The sequence below is a fragment of the Colobus angolensis genome, unplaced genomic scaffold (genome assembly GCF_000951035.1).
Source record: "Colobus angolensis palliatus isolate OR3802 unplaced genomic scaffold, Cang.pa_1.0 Scaffold48, whole genome shotgun sequence".
NCBI classification, from domain to species: domain Eukaryota; kingdom Metazoa; phylum Chordata; class Mammalia; order Primates; family Cercopithecidae; genus Colobus; species Colobus angolensis.
Window position 1 is genome coordinate 9,278,682 of NW_012118265.1, and position 22,548 is coordinate 9,301,229.

Genomic DNA, 22,548 nt, shown 5'->3' on the forward strand with positions numbered 1-22,548 from the left:
AAAAAAAAAAAATCGTATGTGCATATAAAGTAACACACCCTACCTTTGAAAGAAGAGATTTAATCTTTGCATATAAGAAACCTACTGAATTACCTATATAATCTCTTCTATATATTTAATACCGTTACCATCTTATCATCCAGGTAAATGTTTTGTCGGGTTTCCTTCCTGTCTTTAGTCACACACATTAATTTAATAAAGTTTAGAATTGGCCACATTATTCTGATTTTTCCACCTAACACGATATCATGTTTCCCAAATCATTCCCCCAGATCTTTATATAGATTTTAATAAAAGAAAAATGTTGCATAGCAAAAAAAAAAAAAAAAAAAAAAAAGAGGCAGCAGCTGCGGAAGTCAAGACACTGGAAGGTGAGATCTCCAACACAGAAAAAGAAATACGAGATTACAGAATGGTGCAAGGTTGATTAGAAAGATGTGGACTTGCACATTTTACTACAATAATCAAAGCTGATACATGTTTGCCCTGACGAATAGAGTTTATCCCCACAAATTGGTGCTCTAAATTTCTTACCAAAAACCTAATAACTGATTTAAAAAAAAAAGAATATTCCTTAAAAAATAAAATTTACTTTTAAAAAAGTTTATTTCTCTAGTCAATCTCTATTCACTTTTGATGCAACTACTTCAGTAACTGAAATAGTTGATGACAAGTTAACTCATTGGTCAAATATTCCTACTGACAAGTATGCCTTTCACATTTGGAAAGAAGTAGTCACACATAAAATTGTATTCTTTCTCCCTGGCTGCCTGCCGAAAGCAATCACAGTTCAATATTACAGCTTCTCCTTCACAAGTAATTAAGAAGTTAATCTTACTTAGAAAACATAATTATCCACCAGACCATAGCACCAACTTAACTGCTAGACATGAGTGAAGTCTCAAAGACAAAGGAGCAGTACCACATTCAAAGACAACACCAAAATGGTCTTCCTAGTTGTCACATCATCACTGTTTGGAGATGTGTGAAGCCCATCACAACCCATCCATAACAGGGAACCAAGACATCTCAGCTTCTTTAAAACACCAAGAAGCAATGGGGCTGAAGGACACTGGGCACAGTTAAATTCCCAGTTCATCAGGACAAGAGATGATGTCTCAATAACAAGGAGCCTTCCCAAGCTCAAAACAGCTCAAAACTTCAGAATATTCCTTCACTGCTTTGACCACATGCCAGGAGTGAGATGTCTATTCACTTTTTTTTTTTTTTTTTTTTTTGAGACAGGGTTTCACTCTGTCACCCAGGCTGGAGCACAGTGGCATGATCACGGCTCACTGCCTGAACCTCCTGGATTCAAGAAATCCTCCCTGCTCAGCCTCCAGAGCAGTTCAGAGTACAGACTAATGTCATCATGTCTGGCTAATTTTTGTTTTCATTTTTGATTTTTTAATTTTTTGTTTTGAGATAGACTCTCGCTCTGCTGCCCAGGCTGGAGTGCAGTGGCATGATCTTGGCTCACTGCAACTCCGCCTCCTGGGTTCAAGCGATTCTCTTGCCTCAGCCTCCCAAGTAGCTGGGATTACAGGTGCGCATCACCATGCCCAGCTAATTTTTGTATTTTTAGTAGAGACGGGTTTTACCATATTGGTCCACCTGGTCTTGAACTCCTGATCTCAGGTGATCCAGCCACCTCAGCCTCCCAAAGGACTGGGATTACTACAGGTGTGAGCCACCACGCTCAGCTAATTTTTGTAATTTTTTAGAGATGGGGTCTCACTATGTTGGCCAGGATAGTCTCAAACTCCTGGGCTCGAGCAATCCACCAACTTCAGCCTCCAAAAGTGTTGGGATTACAAGCATGAGCCACCACGCCCAGGTGTCTATTCACTTCTAATCATTTCTTAACATCAGTCAATCATTAGAGAAAGGTAAGTTCTGCTTAATTTGACACTGGCATATCAAGTGTCTGCTATGTTGTATGTTATCTTGGAAAGAATCATTACCTATATTTATGAATGGGGGAGCCAGAAGTCTTCTAGAATGGATGGATCTCCTGACAAGGCACCCACACCTGAATTATAAAAGTGGCTGCCCACTCTCTGTAGCAGTCCTCCGTGCCTAACAGGCTGAACACAATCGAAACTCAGACTTTTCCTAATATAGCAGAGCCACAGCCCGCCTGGATATAACATCTTTTGGGGAACTATATTATTTTCAAAAGTCAACAGCCACTTTTACCAACCTATTCTCTCTCCAAGTTGGCTCTCAGAGCAAATTCTGAAATTCTTAAGAATACTGCATATACTGAAGGCATTTGAAATTGAGATGGCAGCAGCAGGCCAACTCCGAGGCTATTTCCAGTCAGCCCCTGTAGGGGGCTAAAAAATAAAGACTTTTTAGTGGTTAGCATACCTTAGAAACTTGCTGTGTGCACAGTACCATTCTGGAGAATACAGAGATTTACAAAGGAAGACAGCACCATTTCTGCCCCTGAAAAACATATACTTCATCCTAATATCCTAATTTTAAAGTAATCTAACTACGGCTGCACCTGAACTTTAGCTTAATAATTTCAGTCACTACAGGAGTTGGGGGTAGGGGGGTTGCCCTAAAATAACTTTTCTATCCATCTCCCCATACCAGTCTCTAGAGTTTGCCTCATCTTCTGTGCATTTGGATTTTACATTATCAAAAGAAAATCAACATGCTCCTTTTAAAAAAAAAGAAAAACCCCTTGTTGAAAATGAAATTGACAATTTTCCTTTTCCTATGTATCTTAGGATGAGTGACTCCCCTAGAGTGACTTCATAGGTAATTGAATTTCATATGAAATTTACCAAATAACAAAGGTCTGATATACTCTACAGATCATTCCATATAGCTGAAATCCCTATCTGCCTGCCTGAGGCTTTTAAACAAAATGTAACATGAAGAACTGGCATATTTAGAATAGGGAAGTATTGTCCTCTGCAAAATGTGTCCTCATTGCCCATAGCAGAGGTGGAGAGGAGACATTTCAAATACCATATATGATATCTTCCCTAGTGGTCTAGTGGCTAGTATTTGGCACTCTCATATACCATATAAGAAGCAAACAATCCAATTTTTCAACAACTTTGTGGTTCACATAGCACAATCTTACTGATTTTTAGCTAAGGCAATGAATGGGCTCTGTGCTCAGACCAGAGAGATGGAGAACAGGGAGAGAGAGAAAGGTTGAACAGAGCATTGAGTCCAGGGTTACTTACACTGGGTCACAGAGCAACCCTAGCTAGGGGGTAACAAGGCATATTTTGATTAGAACCATCTATAAGCCAGGTTCTGAAGACACACTGAACCCAGGAGGGAGTCTCAAAGGCTACTGGCTGTTTATCAAAGCCAACTCATAGCTCAGATTCTAAGCCTTGGTTCTAATTGCTAGCATCCCATCCCCCCATACCTGAACCTTTCACTTGCCCTACCAAACCCTTCCTTCAGCACCTTCGCTTCCTTCTGTCACTCATACAAAGAACAAGCTTTGAAGCAGAAATATGTTTGGGGGAAAAACAGCAACCTGTACCGGCTATCAAATAAACACATCTCCAGACCTCTGAATAAAGAAGGGAAAAGAAAGTGTCTGGTAGGGTCTCTCCCCCTTTCCTCTCTGATACTAGATTTTTATTTCCCACCTCATTCAAATAAAAAAGATAACCCACAGAGTTACGCACCAGACTGTGAGCAAAAATGAATATAGTTAGGGTTGTAGTCTGCTCTCTGTTCATTTTGGTAATTTCCATAAGCAAGCTAAGAGCACTCAAGTAGTTAGTTTTCTTTTCTAAAGCTAAGGAGCTAATCTTAAGCAAATAGGCACTTCCTACATCTTCAAGCATTTGACTCAACTAGGGACAGTACGTAAACACAGTGTTTGGTGAGCTTGTAATGGTATCTGATAACACTCTAGAAACATCTCTTAATGAATCAGCAGAATCTATCTGAGTTAGGGCTGTCACCCTCCATATTCTGGTTAGGGCCCATCACCCACACAGTTCAATGAAAGGCCTTGATGGTATTGCTTTAACAAGCTTATGATGAGGACACTCACTAGAACTAGAGAAGCTATTGTCATGATCTGAAAACTGTATGTGAGCAAGGCACTGTGGCTCTTGCCTATAATCCAACACTTTGGGAGGCCAAGGTGGGAGAATCCTTTGAGGCCAAGAGTTCAAGATCAGCCTTGGCAACAGAGTGAGACCCTGTCTGTACAAAAAAAAAAAAAAAAAATTAATTAAAAAATTAGCTAGTCAAGGTGGCACACACCTGTAGTCCCAGCTACTCAGGTGGCTGAAGTAGGAGAACAGCTTGAGCCCAGGAGTTGGAGGTAGCAGTGAGCTATAATCGCACCACTGCACTCCGGCCTAGGTGACAGAGTGACACCCTGTCTCTAAAAAATTTTAAAAATAATGACTTTTTTTTTATATATACAAGTTTTTTTTTTTTTTTTTAAAATCTTAAGCCAGAGACTAAAATAAGAGGCCAAAGATAATGGAGACACATTGCAACCAAATACCCCCAGCCCCAGTGGGATCTCTAAATTTTTCTTAGATTATTACTGCCTTTCAGGCTTCTGTTTTTTGTTTGTTTGTTTGTTTGTTTGTTTGTTTTGAGATGGAGTCTCACTCTGTCGCCCTGACTGGAGAGTGCAGTGGCATGATCTCAGCTCACTGCAAGCTCCACCTCCCAGGTTCAAGTGATTATCATGCCTCAGCCTCCAAGTAGCTGGGATTACAGGTGACCACCACCACACCAGGCTACTTTTCGTATTTTTGGTAGAGATGGAGTTTCACCACGTTGGCCAGGCTGGTCTTGAACTCCTGACCTCAGGTAATCCGCCCACCTTGGCCTCCCAAAATTCTGGGATTACAGACATGAGCCACCGTGCCCAGTTCAGGTTTATGTATTTCTTACCTTTCTTCTTTTTTCACAATAATTAAAAAAGGTATTAAATCTTTGCTTCTGATTGAAAAATCTCCAATGTTTTATTAATAAACAATCATGGTGTGCCAGTGCCATCGTAGGACACCAGTGTAGATTATAAGGACGCCAAGTGCAATGAGACACTGTCCCTGTTACGTAAATTTCCTAGGAGAAACACACTCTGATATTTTCAGTAGCTAAATTCTGGAAAGGTTTTCTGGCTAAGTACATACCTTGTGTTTTCTACATCCTTTTAAAATCTAACTATTTAAAATAAAAGAACAAAAGAGCAATCTACAAAAACGTGTGTATATCTCTTTTGTAACCTGTGATTTAATCAATTTAGACAACTGCCTTTGGTTAGATTTGGGTAACTAAGAATATGCATGGAGAAGTAAATCCTGACCTAATTCTATCACTAACTAACTGCTGAAACCTTTTGCTCTCTTTCTTCTTTTGCTCCCTTCTCCCACTTTCCATAAGCCAGTCAAAGTATTCAACCTCCACATTATTCTAGCTGCAGAGACTTCTGCTCCAGATATTAATGTCTATAAAAATACTATCTCCCAGCAAAACCTTCCCTGTCTCTCAAAACTAGGAGGCATTTACCCATTCCTTTTGTATCTTCTCCCACTTAGTTGTGTGTGCCTCAGGCAGGGACTATGACTTATTTACCCTGCTATCCTTTGCAAGCAGTATAATGCATGATGCATAAAAGCTACTAAGCAATCAATAAACGTTAGCTCCATGAACTTCCCCTCCAACATTTAGCTTAATATCTCTACATGCTAAATGCTGAATTTGTACTGATTGGCTGATATAAACTCTTAATTTGCCAATCATTAGAGGAAAAGCATTACTATCAAGTTTGCACCACTATTGTTTAGGCTATTATGTCTTCAAACTATTCTAGCAAAATTCAGGCTATGCAACAAGCAGAAGTAAACATTAATGAGACAGTGCACTTATGATACCAAAGCATTCCTCAGCCAACTGTCTTTTACTCCCTGCTATAATCATTCAGTTAATATTTGCCAACGAATGAATTGAATAGTGATGCATCATAAACAGTCTGATGACGGTACCAATTATAAAGATAAGAAAGGACACGTGCTTATGTTCAGCAAACAATCTAGCAAAGGCAGCATAGTAGAGGGGATTCAACTGGGGCTGAACTCAGGGTGCCTGATTATCTTGGCTAGTTCGCTATTCCACAAGTGTAAAGAAACCTATGATGCTCATCCACCCTAATGGAAAAGCATCTTTCCTACTGAAATTACCTTCCAGCTGCATAATGTCTGAACTATAGGGCTCTAAAAAGAGATTTCAACCCTTTGGTAAAGACTCCCTGAACACCTGCTGTAACTCAGGTTCTATACTAAATAACAAAAGAGTAAGACCTCAGATACTCAGAGTCTAGTCTAAATGTTGGCAAACATTTTCTGTAAAGAGCCAGATAGTTAATGTTTTAGGCTGTGTGGTCCATACAGCCTCTGTGGCAATCACTTTTGCAAGCAGAGCAAAAACAGCATTAGAAAATACGTACACTATTAAATATGGCTGTGTTTGGGTTGTAGTCTGCTTTATATACAAAATCAGGCAACTGACTGAATTTGGCTCACAGGGCGTAGTTTGCCAACTCTTGGTATTCAGGTACATTTTTTTAAATTGCAAAACAGTGAGCTGTATGTTAATGAAAGCTTCCCCTTGGATTTGTATAACATTTCATAATTTATGAAGCTATTTCATATATATTAGCTCAAAATTTAATCCCTCATACCAACCCTTTAAAATAGGTAGGTTTTATTGTCTTCATTTTATAAATAAGAAAACTAAAGTTCAAATAAATTAATTTCCTTAAGTCATCATACAGGTTGAGATGGAGCTAAGATTTGAGCTTCCGCCTTACAGGCACAGACTACTAAGTGCTCACCAAAACTTACTTCCTCTTCCTCCAGCGCACACAGCCAGACTGCATTTTCCAGACTTCCTTGCAGTTGGGTGTGGCCATGTGATTAGGTTCTGGTCAGTGGAATTTGGGCTTTGCCCTTTAAAAGTTCCTCATAAAAATTGGCTAACATGATCCTCTGCTTTCTTTTCTCCTTCCATTTGGCCAGAAGGAGGTACTCCTAGGGTAATCTTTTGGGTGACATGTTGACAACAGCAGAACCACAAGACAGAAGCAACCTGGGCCCCTGAATCACCTCTTGGAAGAGAGCCACTCAAGCAGGAACACTTGTATTAGGCTGGCAAAGCAGTAAGAAATGTGTATTAAGCCACTGACAGAGAGAGCTTTATCTGCATATTACTTTAGCTAATAGAGTCTGCACCCAGGTCTAATGTTGTTTGCCTTCAACTATAGCCGAGATGCAAAGGATGAGTTTACCAAGCCAATGAGACAGAAGAGATCATATTTCAGACAGGGGACATTCAGGCAAAGCAAAGAGTGCTTTCAAGAAAGAAGAAATTGTTCTAAATTGTTAAATAGTAAACTAGCAAGACAGTGGAAGGAGAGGCAGCAAAGATAAGCACTGGGAAAGATCTGTGTCAACACCACAGTAAAAGGACTAGGAGAGAACAAGAGACAGCAATTAGATCTGCCTTTAGCACACTCAATCTGAGGAAGAAGAGGCTGGAGGCAGGGAGACCACCTCTAGAGTCTGATTAGCACTGGCCTCATCAGAGCAGAGCTGTGAGCCAGCAAAATATTTTCTTTATGTACCCTGATTTTTAAATAAATCTGATTTTTTCTAATTATAAATGTAATATATCCTAATCACAAATGTATAAAGAAGTATGAAGAAGAAAATAAATCACAAATAATCTCATACTCAAAGATAACCAGTATTAATATTTCAGAGCATAAACTTCTGAGCTTCTTTTACCTTTCTCTTTAGCAGATATGTTTAGGCATGAAGAAAAATGGAAATATAAGATAATATTTTCAATTAACTACAACCATCAGCATCTTCTCATGTCAATCACCATAGATATTCACATCACTATTAGTAGCCTTGTGCACATGGTATAGATGTGCTATCATTTTTTAAAATCAATTGTCTACTAGTATATCCTTAGACTGCTCCCTTTTTCTTGCTATTACAAAAACTATGCAATAAACTTTCTTATACATATATCTTTGTGCAAATGTACAAGTAATTTGACAGGACTAATTTCTGAGACAAAGAGTTTTTCTACTGTCAAAATGCCCTCCAGGGAGATGGTACTAATTCAGATTCCCACTAGTGGTATATAAAAGTGCCAATTTTCTCACACCTTTGGTGACACTGGATGTCATCTTGTTTTTCTTTTAATTCTTTGGCAATCTCGTAAGGCAAAAACATATATATCTATCTCATTCTCTTAATTTTTGAAAACACAGTTATTCAATTTTTTAGTTCTCTTCTTTGTATTTTAAAATATTATCTCTGGTCTATGGATGATCCTAAACATATATTTATTATCTTTAAAGTTACAATGTGCCTAATTTATACAACTGGGCTAAGTGAATAGAAGCAGAGTCACTTTTGGATTTGAAAGACTTAGTGTGAAAGAAGTAAACACAAATAATCAGATATTAATTCTCCTCAAGGGGTATCAACGATGGTGAGTGAACTAGCATTGTGAGAATTTAGTAGATAATCTATTTCTGCATTTATGTGCTCTAAATAACAAGCCATACACTTATTAAAATTAGCTAAGGATTTGTTTAAGTTATTGCTTCCTTGGTGTTTTTCACACCTTTATCATATGCTTGACTTATCTTTGGTTTTGGTTATATACTAGCTAGGGCAAAGGGTAAATATACATGGAAGCTTAGAGAAAAAATGCAAGTAGAAAACTGATATAGGTTGTCAAACCTGAGAAAAAGGAAAGGATGAGATACAGATGAGTGTGTGTGTGTGTGTGTGTGTGTGTGTGTGTATAAGACAGATACTAAAACAAGCAGGCATGTATTATTAGATGTATTTCAAGGTAACATTTATTAAAGGCCTATGTACCAAGCACTGGACAAGACTCATTATCCACATTATTTCATCTTATCCTCACAACTCTTTGAAGTACACAGAATCCATATTTTTAAAATGATGCCCAAAATCCATATTTTTAAATTGTGTGCCAGAGAAATTGACCAAGGGATTAGCCAAAAGATCAGCCACTATTAGAACTGTAGCTTGTCTTTTGCTATAATTTTATTACAAATTCCATACTCTCCCCCACTGTATACTAAAAAAAATCCTGGATTAAAATTTCCAGTGCTCTCCCTGACACCAGTGTTCCTCTTCTCCCATGTAGGGGTACAAAGAAACAAATCAATGATAAAGTAAAAAGGGGAATGGGTTGCATGTGAGAATGAGGGATGGTCCCAGCAACGTTAATAAAGGAATAAGAAAATAAATTATCTATTGAGTATATGAGAAATTAAATTGAAGGGAATATAACCTTAGAATAGTGTCAAGAAAGTCAGGAATAAATAAGTTCAGGATAAAGAAGTAGCACAATAAAATAATGGCATGAAAAAACATACACATTTGTAAAATGCAAATATTTCTAAAATGGAAAATAGTAACTAGAAACCACATAATTATAAAACTGGCTCAACTGAGAAATATTATGTCCACCCCCTTAATCTTAACCTGCTGTTAAAGGAACACTTTCTCCATTGTGTTAATATTCTTAACAATCACATGCCAACTTCCCCACCACTTTTTAAATGCAGTAACCAAAACTGAACCCTTTCATCAAACAAGAGTCACATTGGTCGAGCACAGTGGCACATGCCTGTAATCCCAGCACTTTGGGAGGCTGAGGCGGGTGGATCACCTGAGGTCAAGAGTTCAAGACCAGCCTGGCCAACATGGCAAAACCCCATCTCTACTTAAAAAAAAAAAAAAATAGCGAGGCATGGTGGTGTGTGCCTGTAATCTCAGCTACTCAGGAGGCTAAGGCAGGATAATTGCTTGAACCCAGGAGGTGAAGGTTGCAGTGAGCCACACCACTGCACTCCATGCACTCCAGCCTGGGCAATAGAGCAAACTCCATCTCAAAAAAAAAAAGAGCCCATCACCCAGAAAATACAAAGAGAATTCTAGTCAGGAACTGCTAACACTATTTGCACTAACAATCAACAAGTTGAGAACTTTCATCAGTTTGTGGCTCTCTGTGAACCTCATCGGGGCTTCTGCCGGGCCTGCCAATATTTGCTTCACTTTGCTTTTTTTCTGTTCTTAATAACACTTACCTGAGCTTAGAACAAGAAAAATCACTAGACTTAGAAAGATCCCCTAGCCCAACACAACGGGTAGACAACTAACTCCAAAGTCTGGCAGCTAATAAAGGTCAGAGACAGATACAATCAACCACTGATTCTTATCTTTGTGGGCATGCATGGGGTTTATAAACCAAATACATTCTAAATTGTATTTCTATGTAAAAAATAAGATGAATTGAGAAAACTGGGGAAAAGATGTCTGAAAACAGAAAGGACAACTGTGGAGAGATTACAATAAATAGGAGAGGGTGAGTGTTGAGAGGGGAAAATAAGAAACGTGAGCCTAGGCTCGGTGCGGTGGTTCACGCTTGTAATCCCAGCACTTTGGGAGGCCCAGGCAGGTGTATTACCTGAGGTCGGGAGTTCAAGACCAGCCTGGCCAACATGGTGAAACCCTGTCTTTACTAAAAATAAAAAAATTTGCCGGGTGTGGTGGCACACGCCTGTAATTCCAGCTACTTAGGAGGCTGAGCAGGAGAATTGCCTGAGCTCAGTAGGCAGAGGTTGCAGTGAGCTGAGATCACACCACTGCACTCCTGCCTGGACCTCAGAGAAAGACTCTGTCTAAAAGAAAAAGAAGAAAAAGAAAAGAAAAGAAAAGAAAAGGTGAGACTAAAGAGCAGAATGAGATGGCTTCATTCTTCATCCATTGTATCCTTCCTTTGTCCCCTTGTGCATAACTGGGGACTGTTTACATGTGTGTGTGCATGTATCTACTACATGCACTGACACCTCTAGAAAGACACAAATCCACATGCCAAAATATCAATCATGGTTATGCCCAAGGATTGGGCATAGCCACTTGCTTTCATCCACCACTTCTTCAGAAAAAAAAAGGCATACATTTGTGGTCAAAAACAGTAAGTAGTAGTGAGAGAATATGAAATAAGTTGAGAATGACTATACACAAACATTAAATAGAGGACTGGCTAAGACTTTTTTTAAATAAAATAAGAATTAAGTAGCAAATAAAAAACTTGAAGGCCAGGCACGATGGCTTATGCCTGTAATCCCGGCATTCTGGGAGGCTAATGCAGGAAGATCACTTCAAGCCAGGAGTTCAAAACCAGCATGGGCAACATAGTGAGACCCCATCTCTACAAAAAATACAAAAATTAGCCAGACATGGGGGCATGCATCTGTAGTCCCAGCTACTCGAGAGGCTGAGGTGAGAGGTTCATTTGAGCCCAGGAGGTCGAGGCTACATTGAGCCAAGATTGTGCCACTGTACTCTAGCTTGGACAACAAAATTTGTATGTTCTTATTCTCTCATTTTCTTAGTTGATTTTCTGTTCTTCTCATTTTTAAAACCATCAGTGAGAACATGAGAAAATAAATTAGTAAATAAAAGGAATACAAAATGAGAAAATAAGGAAGGTATAATATCATTGAAATTAAGATTAAAACCTCAAAATCAGAAGAATACTCATGATGTGAGAGGCACCTGTTTACTAAGTCCAACTGAAGACCTGCCTCCTGTTCAGACTGTTCATATTTCAACAAGTAGAAATAGGAAGGTGGAGATATGAAATGGCTCACACGATGTATAGTCCTCATTCTCTTTTGTTAACCACATAAAAGTTTCATTTCTTTATGAGACCTACATCAATGGCGTAACTCCTTTCTGTTTACATGCATGTGTGCATGTATGTACTACACGTACCAACACCTCTGGAGAGACGCAAATCCACATGACAAAATATCAACTATGGTTATGTCCAAGGAGTGGGAAAAGCAAGGAGAAAGTTCATATTAGCATTTGATATAAATCAAGATTGCTTGTTTTTTTAAACCAGTCCTTGGGTATAACCTTAGACATTCCAAATAAAACAAAGAAAAAAGATTATAAAGGGCAAATGATGAACTTAGATATAAAGATGAAATGCAAAGAGAAATTATAAAAGAGGAATGAAATTGTCCTTTAAAGCTGCCTTTTATTTCATCTCTTCTTTTCTCATTTGGTTTTATTTCGCCATCCTGAGTTAATCCATAAATGCAACGTAATTCCAATCAAAACCTCAACTAAGTGACTTCTGGAACTAGACAGGCAGTTCTAAAATTTATCTGGGGGAAGAGGGTTGCCTCAGAGCCCTGCTTGTACATTTTCTCAAGTTTTGTCTTTATACACCCTCCATGATAAAACTGAAAATACTCACATGGATTTAAAGAAAAGCAAGAAGCAAGAGGTCACTGGATTAGACAAAAACCTTATGTAACACACATCTACAACCATGACTTATTCTTTAAACAGATCAATAGAGACAATCATTCACCTTTCTTCAGAGAGACAGCTGAAGTAACTCTAGCTCACTCATGGTAGCTTCTGTTTTGCTGACAAGTAATTAGAGACAGTTACAGATCATTTGTCAAAACTTCAATGGGTAGGGTTCATGGCCCTGATCTGAACCAATCTCTCAAGCAGATGACAAGACCCTTTCCCTTGGGCTGTGTAATCTATCTTTCATAGCACTTCTAGACTCTTTTCCCCAAAATACCACTTTTACATCACACATGTACCCCAAAACTTACCATCTTCTCCCCTTGCTCTTTAGATCCAGCTCAAACTCCTCAGGGAGATATTAAAAACCTGGCTAACCATTCTTCCCCCACTGCTTCCCTGTGCCAAACCCTGTGAAACCTACCATACTGTACCCCTTTCCATCTCGCACTCAGGAAGTACGTATTTGCAGGCCCATTTATTCCAAGGAACAACAGGCCAACCTGTCGGCTGGAGAAAGGCATATGCACAAAAGAGGAGATGTTAAACTGAGATGTTTTCATAGAAGCAGAGAACCTTTTACAAAAACAAGCAAACGATTGCTTCCTGCCTATGTATCTTACCACCTCTAACAAAGTAATAACATTTCTAAGAGAGGGAACAGAGCTGCAAGTCCAGGTTCCAAAGTCAGCCAGCAGGATTCAAATGTCAGCTCTACCAGTTACAGCTGACCTAGAGCAAGTTCTTTTCTCTCTGTGCACCTCAGATTCCTTGCCTTTAAAATGAAGATAACTATATGCACTTCATAGAGTTATGATGAAGATGGCTGGTTGTCAAAATTAGTATTAGGTACTCGATTTTTTTCTAATGAATTTGATCCCGTCATTTGCTATAGAAAACTCTAGAATCTGTCCTTTTCCTCTGATGCTATGTTCTGAAGCAGTAACCCTAATCGAAATAACTTAGGCGGTTACTTTGCTCTGATGAGCATTTATATAGCCACAATAATGTAAATGTAAGTAGTCACAGTAATTTGAATCTTGTTTATTGATATTAAACTTTTAAAGTCAATCTATGATCAAAACATAGAAGGAGTAATTATGAGTACAGAAAAAGAATGAAAAAATGATTATACAAAGAGAAGTTAGGAGGGATAAAAGAGGCAAAGGTTTGGCAAAGGGAGAGTGATTGTCACTAGGTAGAGTAGTCCAGCTGGCAGAGCAGGAAACCAAAATGTAAGTCAATTGTTAAAGATACGGGGATAACCAATAGGGTAACCAAAGAGGACATGGGGCAATATAAGTGAGCTACTTCTCATCTATCATAGAAGAAAATCAATAATTAATATCAAAAGTTGAGAAATCAATAAGTGGCAGTGTAAGTGCGTCAGTTGGAGATATAAAAGTAACACTAAAGCCCTACAAAAAGGAAAGTAAAAGAGTTAAAAGTAATTTATTTGGAAAGAGGCAAAGAGGGCTGAGGAAAAACACTATATTTTTTGTTAATAGTTCTGTAATACTGTGTTTAAATTTTTCAACTTTTTAAATTAAGAAAGTATAATTGAAAAAAGTCTATTCACAATACCAACTAAAATCATAAAAATAAACCTACCAAGAAATGTGAACAACCTATATGAAGAAAGCTCTAAATCTTGACTGACGTAAGAGAAGGACCTAAGAGAAAACCTAAAATATGATGAATCCTACTATGTTCCTGAAAGGAGGAACCAATGACTTAAAGTTGGCAGTTCTCCTGAGTTAATCTATAAATGCAATGTAATTCCAACCAAAACCACAACTAAGTGACTTCTGGAACTAGACAGGCAGTTCTAACATTTATCTGGAATACAAAATACATGAAAAGAGCCAAAAATTTTTGACTGAGAACAATAAGGGAGAACTTGACCTCACAGATAGTTCAGAAATAAACTAACAGCTCTGTAGAACAGATAGTTCAGAAATAAACTAACAGCTCTGTAGAACAGACTAAAGCACACAGCATTATGGGTATCATCTTCTTCATTAAATAGGGAAACAGCCATATTCCACAACATGAAACACCGGGAAATGGCCACAGACCTTCCTGCCCTAATGTTATATTTGGACTGATTATGCAAGCAATATGACAACATTCAAACCAAATTACTGCAACCTAGGAAAGGTCGAGGAGGGGTTCTCTAACTTCTTGGAGAAATCATTTTTTGTTTGCCATAAAAGAATAGAATACTCATAATTAGGCACAATTTTGTCTAGTGGACAAGAGGTCATGACCTTAGTAAGGACAGAAATGTTAAATTTCTTATCAGGCAATGACTTTCTTGTAACTAGTTTATCCCAAATACAAGGCAGTGACTGAATTAACAAGTGTATGCAGAAAAAGCAGCAGTTATGAATTCTACAGCAGCTTTGATCAGTGGCAAAGGACACCAATGTGGACTTGAGAGTCTGATGTTTTCTTATGAAAGACCATCTTAGCTAAGAAACGTGAATAGAGACCATTGTTTCCTCAACTATTTACTGCAACAGCTTTCTGGTCTCCAGTGCTCCAGCCTCACCCGTTCCACCATCAGTCTCCAAACTGTTGTCAGAGAGATCTTTCTAAAACTCAAATCTGATTAATCTCTCCCCAGCTTAAAACTTTCTGTTGCCTTTTTTTTTTTTTTTTTTTTTTTTTGGTAATAATGTCTAAATGTCTTAACCTGGATTACCAGGTCCTTATTATAACACCTGGTGCTTGCTACTCCTTCAGCTTCAACCCTTGCTTATCCACCTGACATCATCCTCATCATATTTCAAGGCTGAGTTCAAATGTCACCTCCAGAAATCCTTTGCTGACTTCTCCATACTCAGGTACCACTGGAATGTTCCTCTATTACAGTATTACTGTTATTACAGTAATATAAGCATGTTTGTGCACTATACCAGAAGTTACTAGAAGAGAGACAAGTTCTTTTATTCATCTTCACATCCCCAGCCAGCACCTTGTAGATAAAGCACTCAGTCTATCTCTATTAACTGTACCCATTAATGATTAACAGTTGAGAATTCCACAAGAAGCTCTTGATTTTCCTTCCCTAAAAAAAAAAAAAAATCAGCCTTGTACAAAGGATTCAAATGACATAGCATCAGCAAAATCACAAATATCTAAATGTAGCAACTTCTAAAAGAAAAAAAAAATCTGTACGATTGAGAAGGGTAGGTACAACTCTCATGATATGGGAACTGGATGGCTCAATTCCAGCCACAGATCTGTTCCACGTCTTCAAGAAAATTATGCAGCCTCCCTAGGACTATTTTTTCTTCTTATAAAAGAATGAGATTGCTATGGTTTCTTCCTGCTCTAGAAATCCAGAACTCGCTCTTATGATGACATCTGCCCTTCCATCAGGCATTCGTACACAGCATGCACACTGCTGGCATGTAGGCTATACTAGACCATGGGGGAAATTAGTAGCAGATGGTACCAAAGTTCTAGGTCAAAGTCAATCCAGAACAAATACAACTTCTTTTCATTAAAGTATATGAAATATACATTATCCTTATTTGTACAACTATACCATCTTACATTTCTGTGGTCTTTTTCTGTCTTTCAAATGCTTTCAGAGACCAGCAATTCTTACAACAACCTTGTGACATAAGCAAGAAAGTAGTATTACCTCTTGTTACTAAAAAGGAAATTGAGGCTCAGAGACATAACAAGATTATAAAAACACCTTCCTTACATGCCTCAAGCTGGCTCCTGCTTCTGGTTTTATGTTGCAATTCAGGTCCCTACATCTTCTCAGTGTTGTTCAGAATCACTGAGATGAGGTTTAGCACATTACATGAAATTCTAAGGTAAACAACAATAACAGTAATTTCCTAATTATATGCATAAATACAAACTACAGTAGCAAACATGGGCTTTATACTTCATGGTCTTCCTGCCCCTGAATAAACATTCCTCAACTTTGTACTCCAGTCAATTGAAGCCACTCCTCTAATGTTACTGTTTAACAATGCAACTCAGATTTCATGATGTTTCACAATCTATCAGTTTCACACACTCAGATACAGAGTTGATCTGCATAATTTAAGATGTTCCTCTTAAAATTGATCTGGAAATCAGAAGAAAGATTTTGTTGAAAAATAGTTTTGCTACCAACTGAAATTATTTTAATACCAAGATGGCCAGTCAGTAAGGAAAATTCTTCATTCAGCAGAACAAAATCACTAAAATAAATAATAGAAAATCTATTAATAAAATATGAAATATTTGCTCATTGAAAAATATCTGATATCTGTAAGTGAAAACATCTGTCTTGAAACAATACACCTTACATTCATCAACTTTAAAAGCTTGTATGACTAGAAAAATTATTTCAAATTTCCACAATGTTTAAGAATTAAAGCTCTATTTTAAACTTAAAGATCATCTTACGTGGTTAAAGTAATAGAAGTCACTTTCATCATTACTTCCATAATGTGTAAAGCAAGATGACCCTGATAGTATGCTGTGCAGTTCAATTTACTCCTACATTCTGCATACATAAGAGTTTCCAAACATATTATAAGACAAAACTCTAAATGGAAATTCTTCTGACAAACTGCATATCAAGTGAGCCAAATCCTTCCCTATTTCTGTATGAAAGCTTCTTCCCATGCTTAGAAAACTCAGGTATACTCAAGAAAATCTCAACCATGGTACAATTTATATTTCGAATAAAAGGCAAACATCGATGCTGGTACTAGGAACATGGCACATTAAAGTTGATACCGTAAACTAGCAACAATATCCAGACAGGCTTTCAGATCAGCATTGATGTGATAAAGTTACATTTGAGTAGACGCATATGAATAATCTGAAATGACAGACAAATTTCAGTTTGAAGGTAACTTTAGAAGACATTTCTTGACATGTCATTTATTCTGTCTGACCAGGAAGGAATAATTCTTATAATTCAAGAACAGTCTCCATAGATTTTCAATTTCTGATCTCCTAACTCATACTTTAAGATGTTTCTCTCATGCTCCTGGAGCTGACAGACAGGCTCTAAGAACATGATATATGAATCCTGCCTCCATTTTATCTGTGCTGAATACTTCTGCCATTCTATTTTATAGAGCTAATTATTTTTACTATCCCTAACTAGCTTGAATTGATACAAATTGGGAATCATTCTCTCCAGATTATTGTAGAAAGTTAAAATATAGCTTTATTCGTCATTATTCAAAGTGAACAAGACTTGACAATGTTTCAATTAAAACCTACTGTTTATAAATGTCAGACAAATTAAATTTTTAGGCATGTCTGCATCCTGACTTACAACCTAAGAATACAAATTATTTTCTCACTGACGATTTTAATATAATGATATACTTTCAGTTTGTCAGCATGCAAATTCTACTCTTATAAAAGTCTACATTTATAAGAAAAAAAACACTTCTATCTAATCAAAAATAGTTTGTTACCTCATTTCATACTGAAATATAATAAATATGTTCTGAAGAAATCAAATAAATATTTAACTTAACTAAACATGAAATAAAATAAATGTTTACCATCTTTTACTAGGACTATTACACTTACCTTAAAATTAATAGTATGAATCTTACCTTTTTCTGGACTTAAGTTTTTATACACTTCAAGGTCTGCCATTAAATTTAATACTATTACACATTATTGGCAAGAGCAGTAAAATTTCTCTCTAAAGGCAAAGCCTTTTCCTGATACACATCTCCAAAAAGGGTGGGAAAAAAAAAGGCAAAGAAATCCTTAGCAGCCCCCAGAACTTGGCTCATGCTGCCCTTTATGGCATGATGAGATCTTCACAATTCAGGCTTTACAGTGTGGAGAAAATAAATCCATGAGATATGATTATAGAACTTTGTCCTAAAGTGAAAAGCACAGCCAGATAAGCACACTGGAAGCCTCCGCTCCGGGCTGCCGCTATTGTGGGAATGCAGGCGCTGTGGCTACTTTGAGTATGAGACATGCATGCTTCGTGCAACCGCGTTAAAGCCCTCAAGGCATTATGCACATTTAATGTCTGGGAAGTGTAGGTCTTTAGCCATCAAAGAAACCCTCCTCACCTTCAGAGGTCATTGAGAAACACTGATTACCGTGGGAGTGACGCAGACTGAATACAGAAAATGATCATGCACACACAGAGACACAGAAGCACACACACAGACACACACACACTCTCGGAAGCAAACGTCACTCCATCGGAGGCAAACACAATCCATTAAGAAATAAGCTACGACTGCCCTGTAGACTACTTTTGTGCCAGTCAGGTTAAGCGCATATTCAAAGCACTGAGGGTTTTCCTCGCTTTTTTTGTCCTGATTTTGTTCATACACAAACATAGCAATGATCACTGAAAAGACTGGAATGTTTCCACCTCAGAAGGAATGAGGTTACAGTTTCAAAACACTCGGTGAAGGCTATTTCTTAGGTTACAAAAAAAAAAAAAAAATTCACATCCCTGTGGACTTGGATAAGGTAAATAGTATGAATGGGTCTAAAAAAGTCAGTTTTTGGTGAATGAAACCACACGATATTATAGTGCAATTTTCCCTAAAGTCTATGTAAGCACTATTTGCAACTTTATTCAACTTCTTTGAAGAGCTAGGTAGACAAACATACACATAAGCAGGTATATTTCATACGCAATTTACGGTAGTCTTGCCTTTAAGCATTGTAACTAAGTCTCTCATCCTGAGTATTAACTCTCTTACTCCAGCATTCCCTTTCTAATATCGACCCTATTGCCATTTTCTTCTCCCAGCTTCAGCTGTCCCTCCCCTACCTGTGGCCCTTAGGACTCCCAGCATCTCCCATTCTGCATATACCAGTGTCAGGCCCTTTAGGCAATTCCCACCAGGGCCACCCAGCCTAGATTGCTAACTCACCCCTCAATTCCAAGGTGCCAAGCGCTATCCCAGATCCAATTCACCTGTTTCCCATTTTGCACATCCCCTGCCCCAAATTGCAAACCACACTATTTACTTTTAAATACTCTACAGACACTTGGATTTCAAAGGTATATGTGGGCACACACAATTAAATACACAATGAGAATATCCTTCTTGCAAGACTGAATCTGACACACATACATACATGACTGTACAAAATAGCCATTAAGAGTTTAGATGGCCGGGCGCGGTGGCTCAAGCCTGTAATCCCAGCACTTTGGGAGGCCGAGACGGGCGGATCACGAGGTCAGGAGATCGAGACCAACCTGGCTAACACAGTGAAACCCCGTCTCTACTAAAAATACAAAAAACTAGCCGGGCGAGGTGGCAGGCGCCTGTAGTCCCAGCTACTCGGGAGGCTGAGGCAGGAGAATGGCATAAACCCGGGTGGCGGAACTTACAGTGAGCTGAGATCCGGTCACTGCACTCCAGCCTGGGCGACAGAGCGAGACTCCGTCTCAAAAAAAAAAAAAAAAGAGTTTAGGAGCCTCTCTGCCTGGGTTCAAAGACTGACTCTGCCACCAACTAGCTATGTGACTTTGGGCAATTTACTTAAATTCTCTGCTCCTCCATTTCCTTATTTGTACAGTGGGCATAATAATAGTTTCTACTTCAAAATGTTATTGCAGTAATTAATTTAATACACATAAAGTGCTTAGAATCACAATTATATATTATTATTGTTTTACTATTATTAGTCTTGAAATTCTTTACATCAACCCAGACAAGGAGTGGACTTCATTGCTTAATCTGAATTAATCAGTGGTCCGAACACAAGATGGCACCCCAAAATGTGAGATATCTCAGAAATACCCATTCCTGCTAAATAATCCAAGTATTTAATACTCCCAGATAATTTTATACAAAAAGACAATGGTGTTTTCTTAACACAAAATTAGTAACACCAAATAATGAATGTCTTGTTCCTTTGGCTGCCCAGAACCAAAGATGCCCAAAAAGCAAGAGGCATCTTGGGTTTATCTGTCACTCAGTCCTGAAAAGAGGTGAAGAGCAATGTACTCCCGGCTGCCAAGAAGGTTTGGAAAGCCTTCCTTCCAAAGATCCCCCCTCCCCACTCCAATCTGGGGTCAAGAAAGAGGAAGGGGACAAACTTTTTATGTGCTGCCTTTACCCACCGGGAGTCTTACTCATAATAAGTTCTTCATCCCTCTCACCTCTTGCTCCTGAAGCCCCAGCCTCCTCCCTGAAAAGGCTGACGTGCAGGATTGGATATGGAGCCCAACCACACAAGCACATGGCAGGTTTATCCTGAATGGCTCTGGGGCACCTTTGACGGCCAAGCCACTCACCCAGGGGAGCACATAGCAGCTTCACAGGGCAGGTGGGCAAGCTTTTAAAAAGCAATTATGGCCCATAAGTGTCTGTTTCACCACCAAGGAGCACTCACAGATTTTTGAGAGCCTAGAAATATCTACTCCTTATTAAATACTCCATTCTTAAGCAGTAGCAAATAACCTCCTATGCAGCCCATTCAGAAGAATCATAAAACTTATAAACACCTATCCTGAGGTTGGCAGAGACACTGAATGAATAACCATAGCTCTGAAATCACTCCCCTGTATTCTCCCAACAGAAGATCATGTACAGTATCAAAGCTAGGCCAACAGACTCTGGAGGCAATGGTGCTTCATCTGATGGATCACCTCAACAATCCTACAGCCTTAGAATCTTTCACTTCTTAACTGGCACCCTCATTTGAAAAGTTTGGGTCTTTTCCAGATTCATTCTAGCACCGTACTTGGCATACAGTAGGTACCTTGTAGACCCTTATCAACTTTCTCCATTTTTAATCATTAGACCTAACATGAAATTACCTTCAACAATCAGGTGAAAAATAAAAAACAATATTTCTGAGTTCAGCTTCTAAATTTACAGTCAGTGAAGGACTTTACACCTCATCTGACAGCATTTCCCTCATCTTTCATACCTGAGTTCTACTTCTGATTTCTTAAAGAAACATCATAAAGTAATAGGCAAAAGCAATGGTTTCCATGGAAGATGAAGAAAGATGTAAGCCCCAGCCTTTTCCTTTACTCACTGCCTGGCCTTGGGTCAGTTATGGGTAGGGTTGTCAGATAAAACAAGACACCCAGTTAAATTCGGATTTCAGAGAAACACCAAATAATTTTCAGTTAAGTATGTCCCATGACATACTGCATTTTTTCTTGCTCAATGTTTTCTGTATTTTTTTTCCTGTATTTGTACTTGCTGTAATATTCCTGTATTTTTTCTTGCTAAATCTGACAACACCAAATGGGGGTCAGCGGGGCTGGTGCTCTCTAAACCTCTAAGCCTAAATATCCTCCTCTGGTGATGGCAGTACCTACCTCACAAGGTATTGTTGAAGAGTAAATGAGTGGTAGAGGCCAAGGGCCTAGCCCTAGTGACTGGAAAAATAAATACTCCATAAATAGAAGCTAATGCAGTAAGTGAATGGCCACACCAATCACTGGCTTGATATAACTTCATTTAACCAAGTCTCATTTTTAAAATGTTCTATACAACACTTTTGCCACACCCCAACTTCACCAGTCATATAATTCTAAACTGAGATAAACTTGGAGTGAAAACATGGAGCATATCTGCCCTTAGGGCTCACAAGTCCAATCAGAAAACCTACTGACACAAACCTAGAAACCATGTCACTTAATGAAACATTATTATAAAAGCTACCATTTACCAGACACCACTATGCAAACATTATCTTCCCTAATCTTCATGAAAATTCTGCAAGGAGATATATTAGTACCCATATTTTAAAGGTAAGAAAACTGATATTCAAGTCTGACAAGATGTCCAAGATCACACAGCTGTGATGAACCAGAATTCAAACCCAAGCTGACTCCAGATTTGGGCCCTTTCCCCTGGCTCTGTGCTTTAGGTCCTGGAAACCATCTGTAAGGTTTTAGGCCTGATATTGAAATACCTCATGTTTTTTTCCCAGCTAGAAAATATTCCCACACAATTCCAGAAGCTGTTAGTGTCTCTGGCAGAGAAACACAGAAATGCTTTAAAAAAAATAAAAATAAAAATAAAAAATACTCGGCCGGGTACGGTGGCTCACGCCTGTGATCCCAGCACTTTGGGAGGCCGAGGTGGGTGGATCACGAGGTCAGGAGTTCGAGACCAGCCTGACCAGCATGGTGAAATCCCATCTCTACTAAAAA

General features: G+C 38.5%; 1 protein-coding gene across 3 annotated transcripts in view; it reads right to left on the reverse strand.

Moving 5' to 3' along the window:
• The window catches only part of PLCH1 (phospholipase C, eta 1), a 266,327-nt gene that overhangs the window by 180,312 nt on the left and 63,467 nt on the right, over window positions 1–22,548 (reverse strand). For 2 of the 3 annotated variants that reach the window (XM_011958995.1, XM_011958996.1), the window contains exon 1: window positions 17,999–18,419. The exons of the other annotated variant lie outside the window; for it this stretch is intronic. In XM_011958995.1, coding sequence (XP_011814385.1) covers window positions 17,999–18,041 — 43 coding nt within the window. In that variant the 5' untranslated portion in view covers window positions 18,042–18,419. Of the gene's footprint in view, window positions 1–17,998; window positions 18,420–22,548 lie in introns of those variants that run through there. 3 annotated transcript variants of the gene reach the window in all.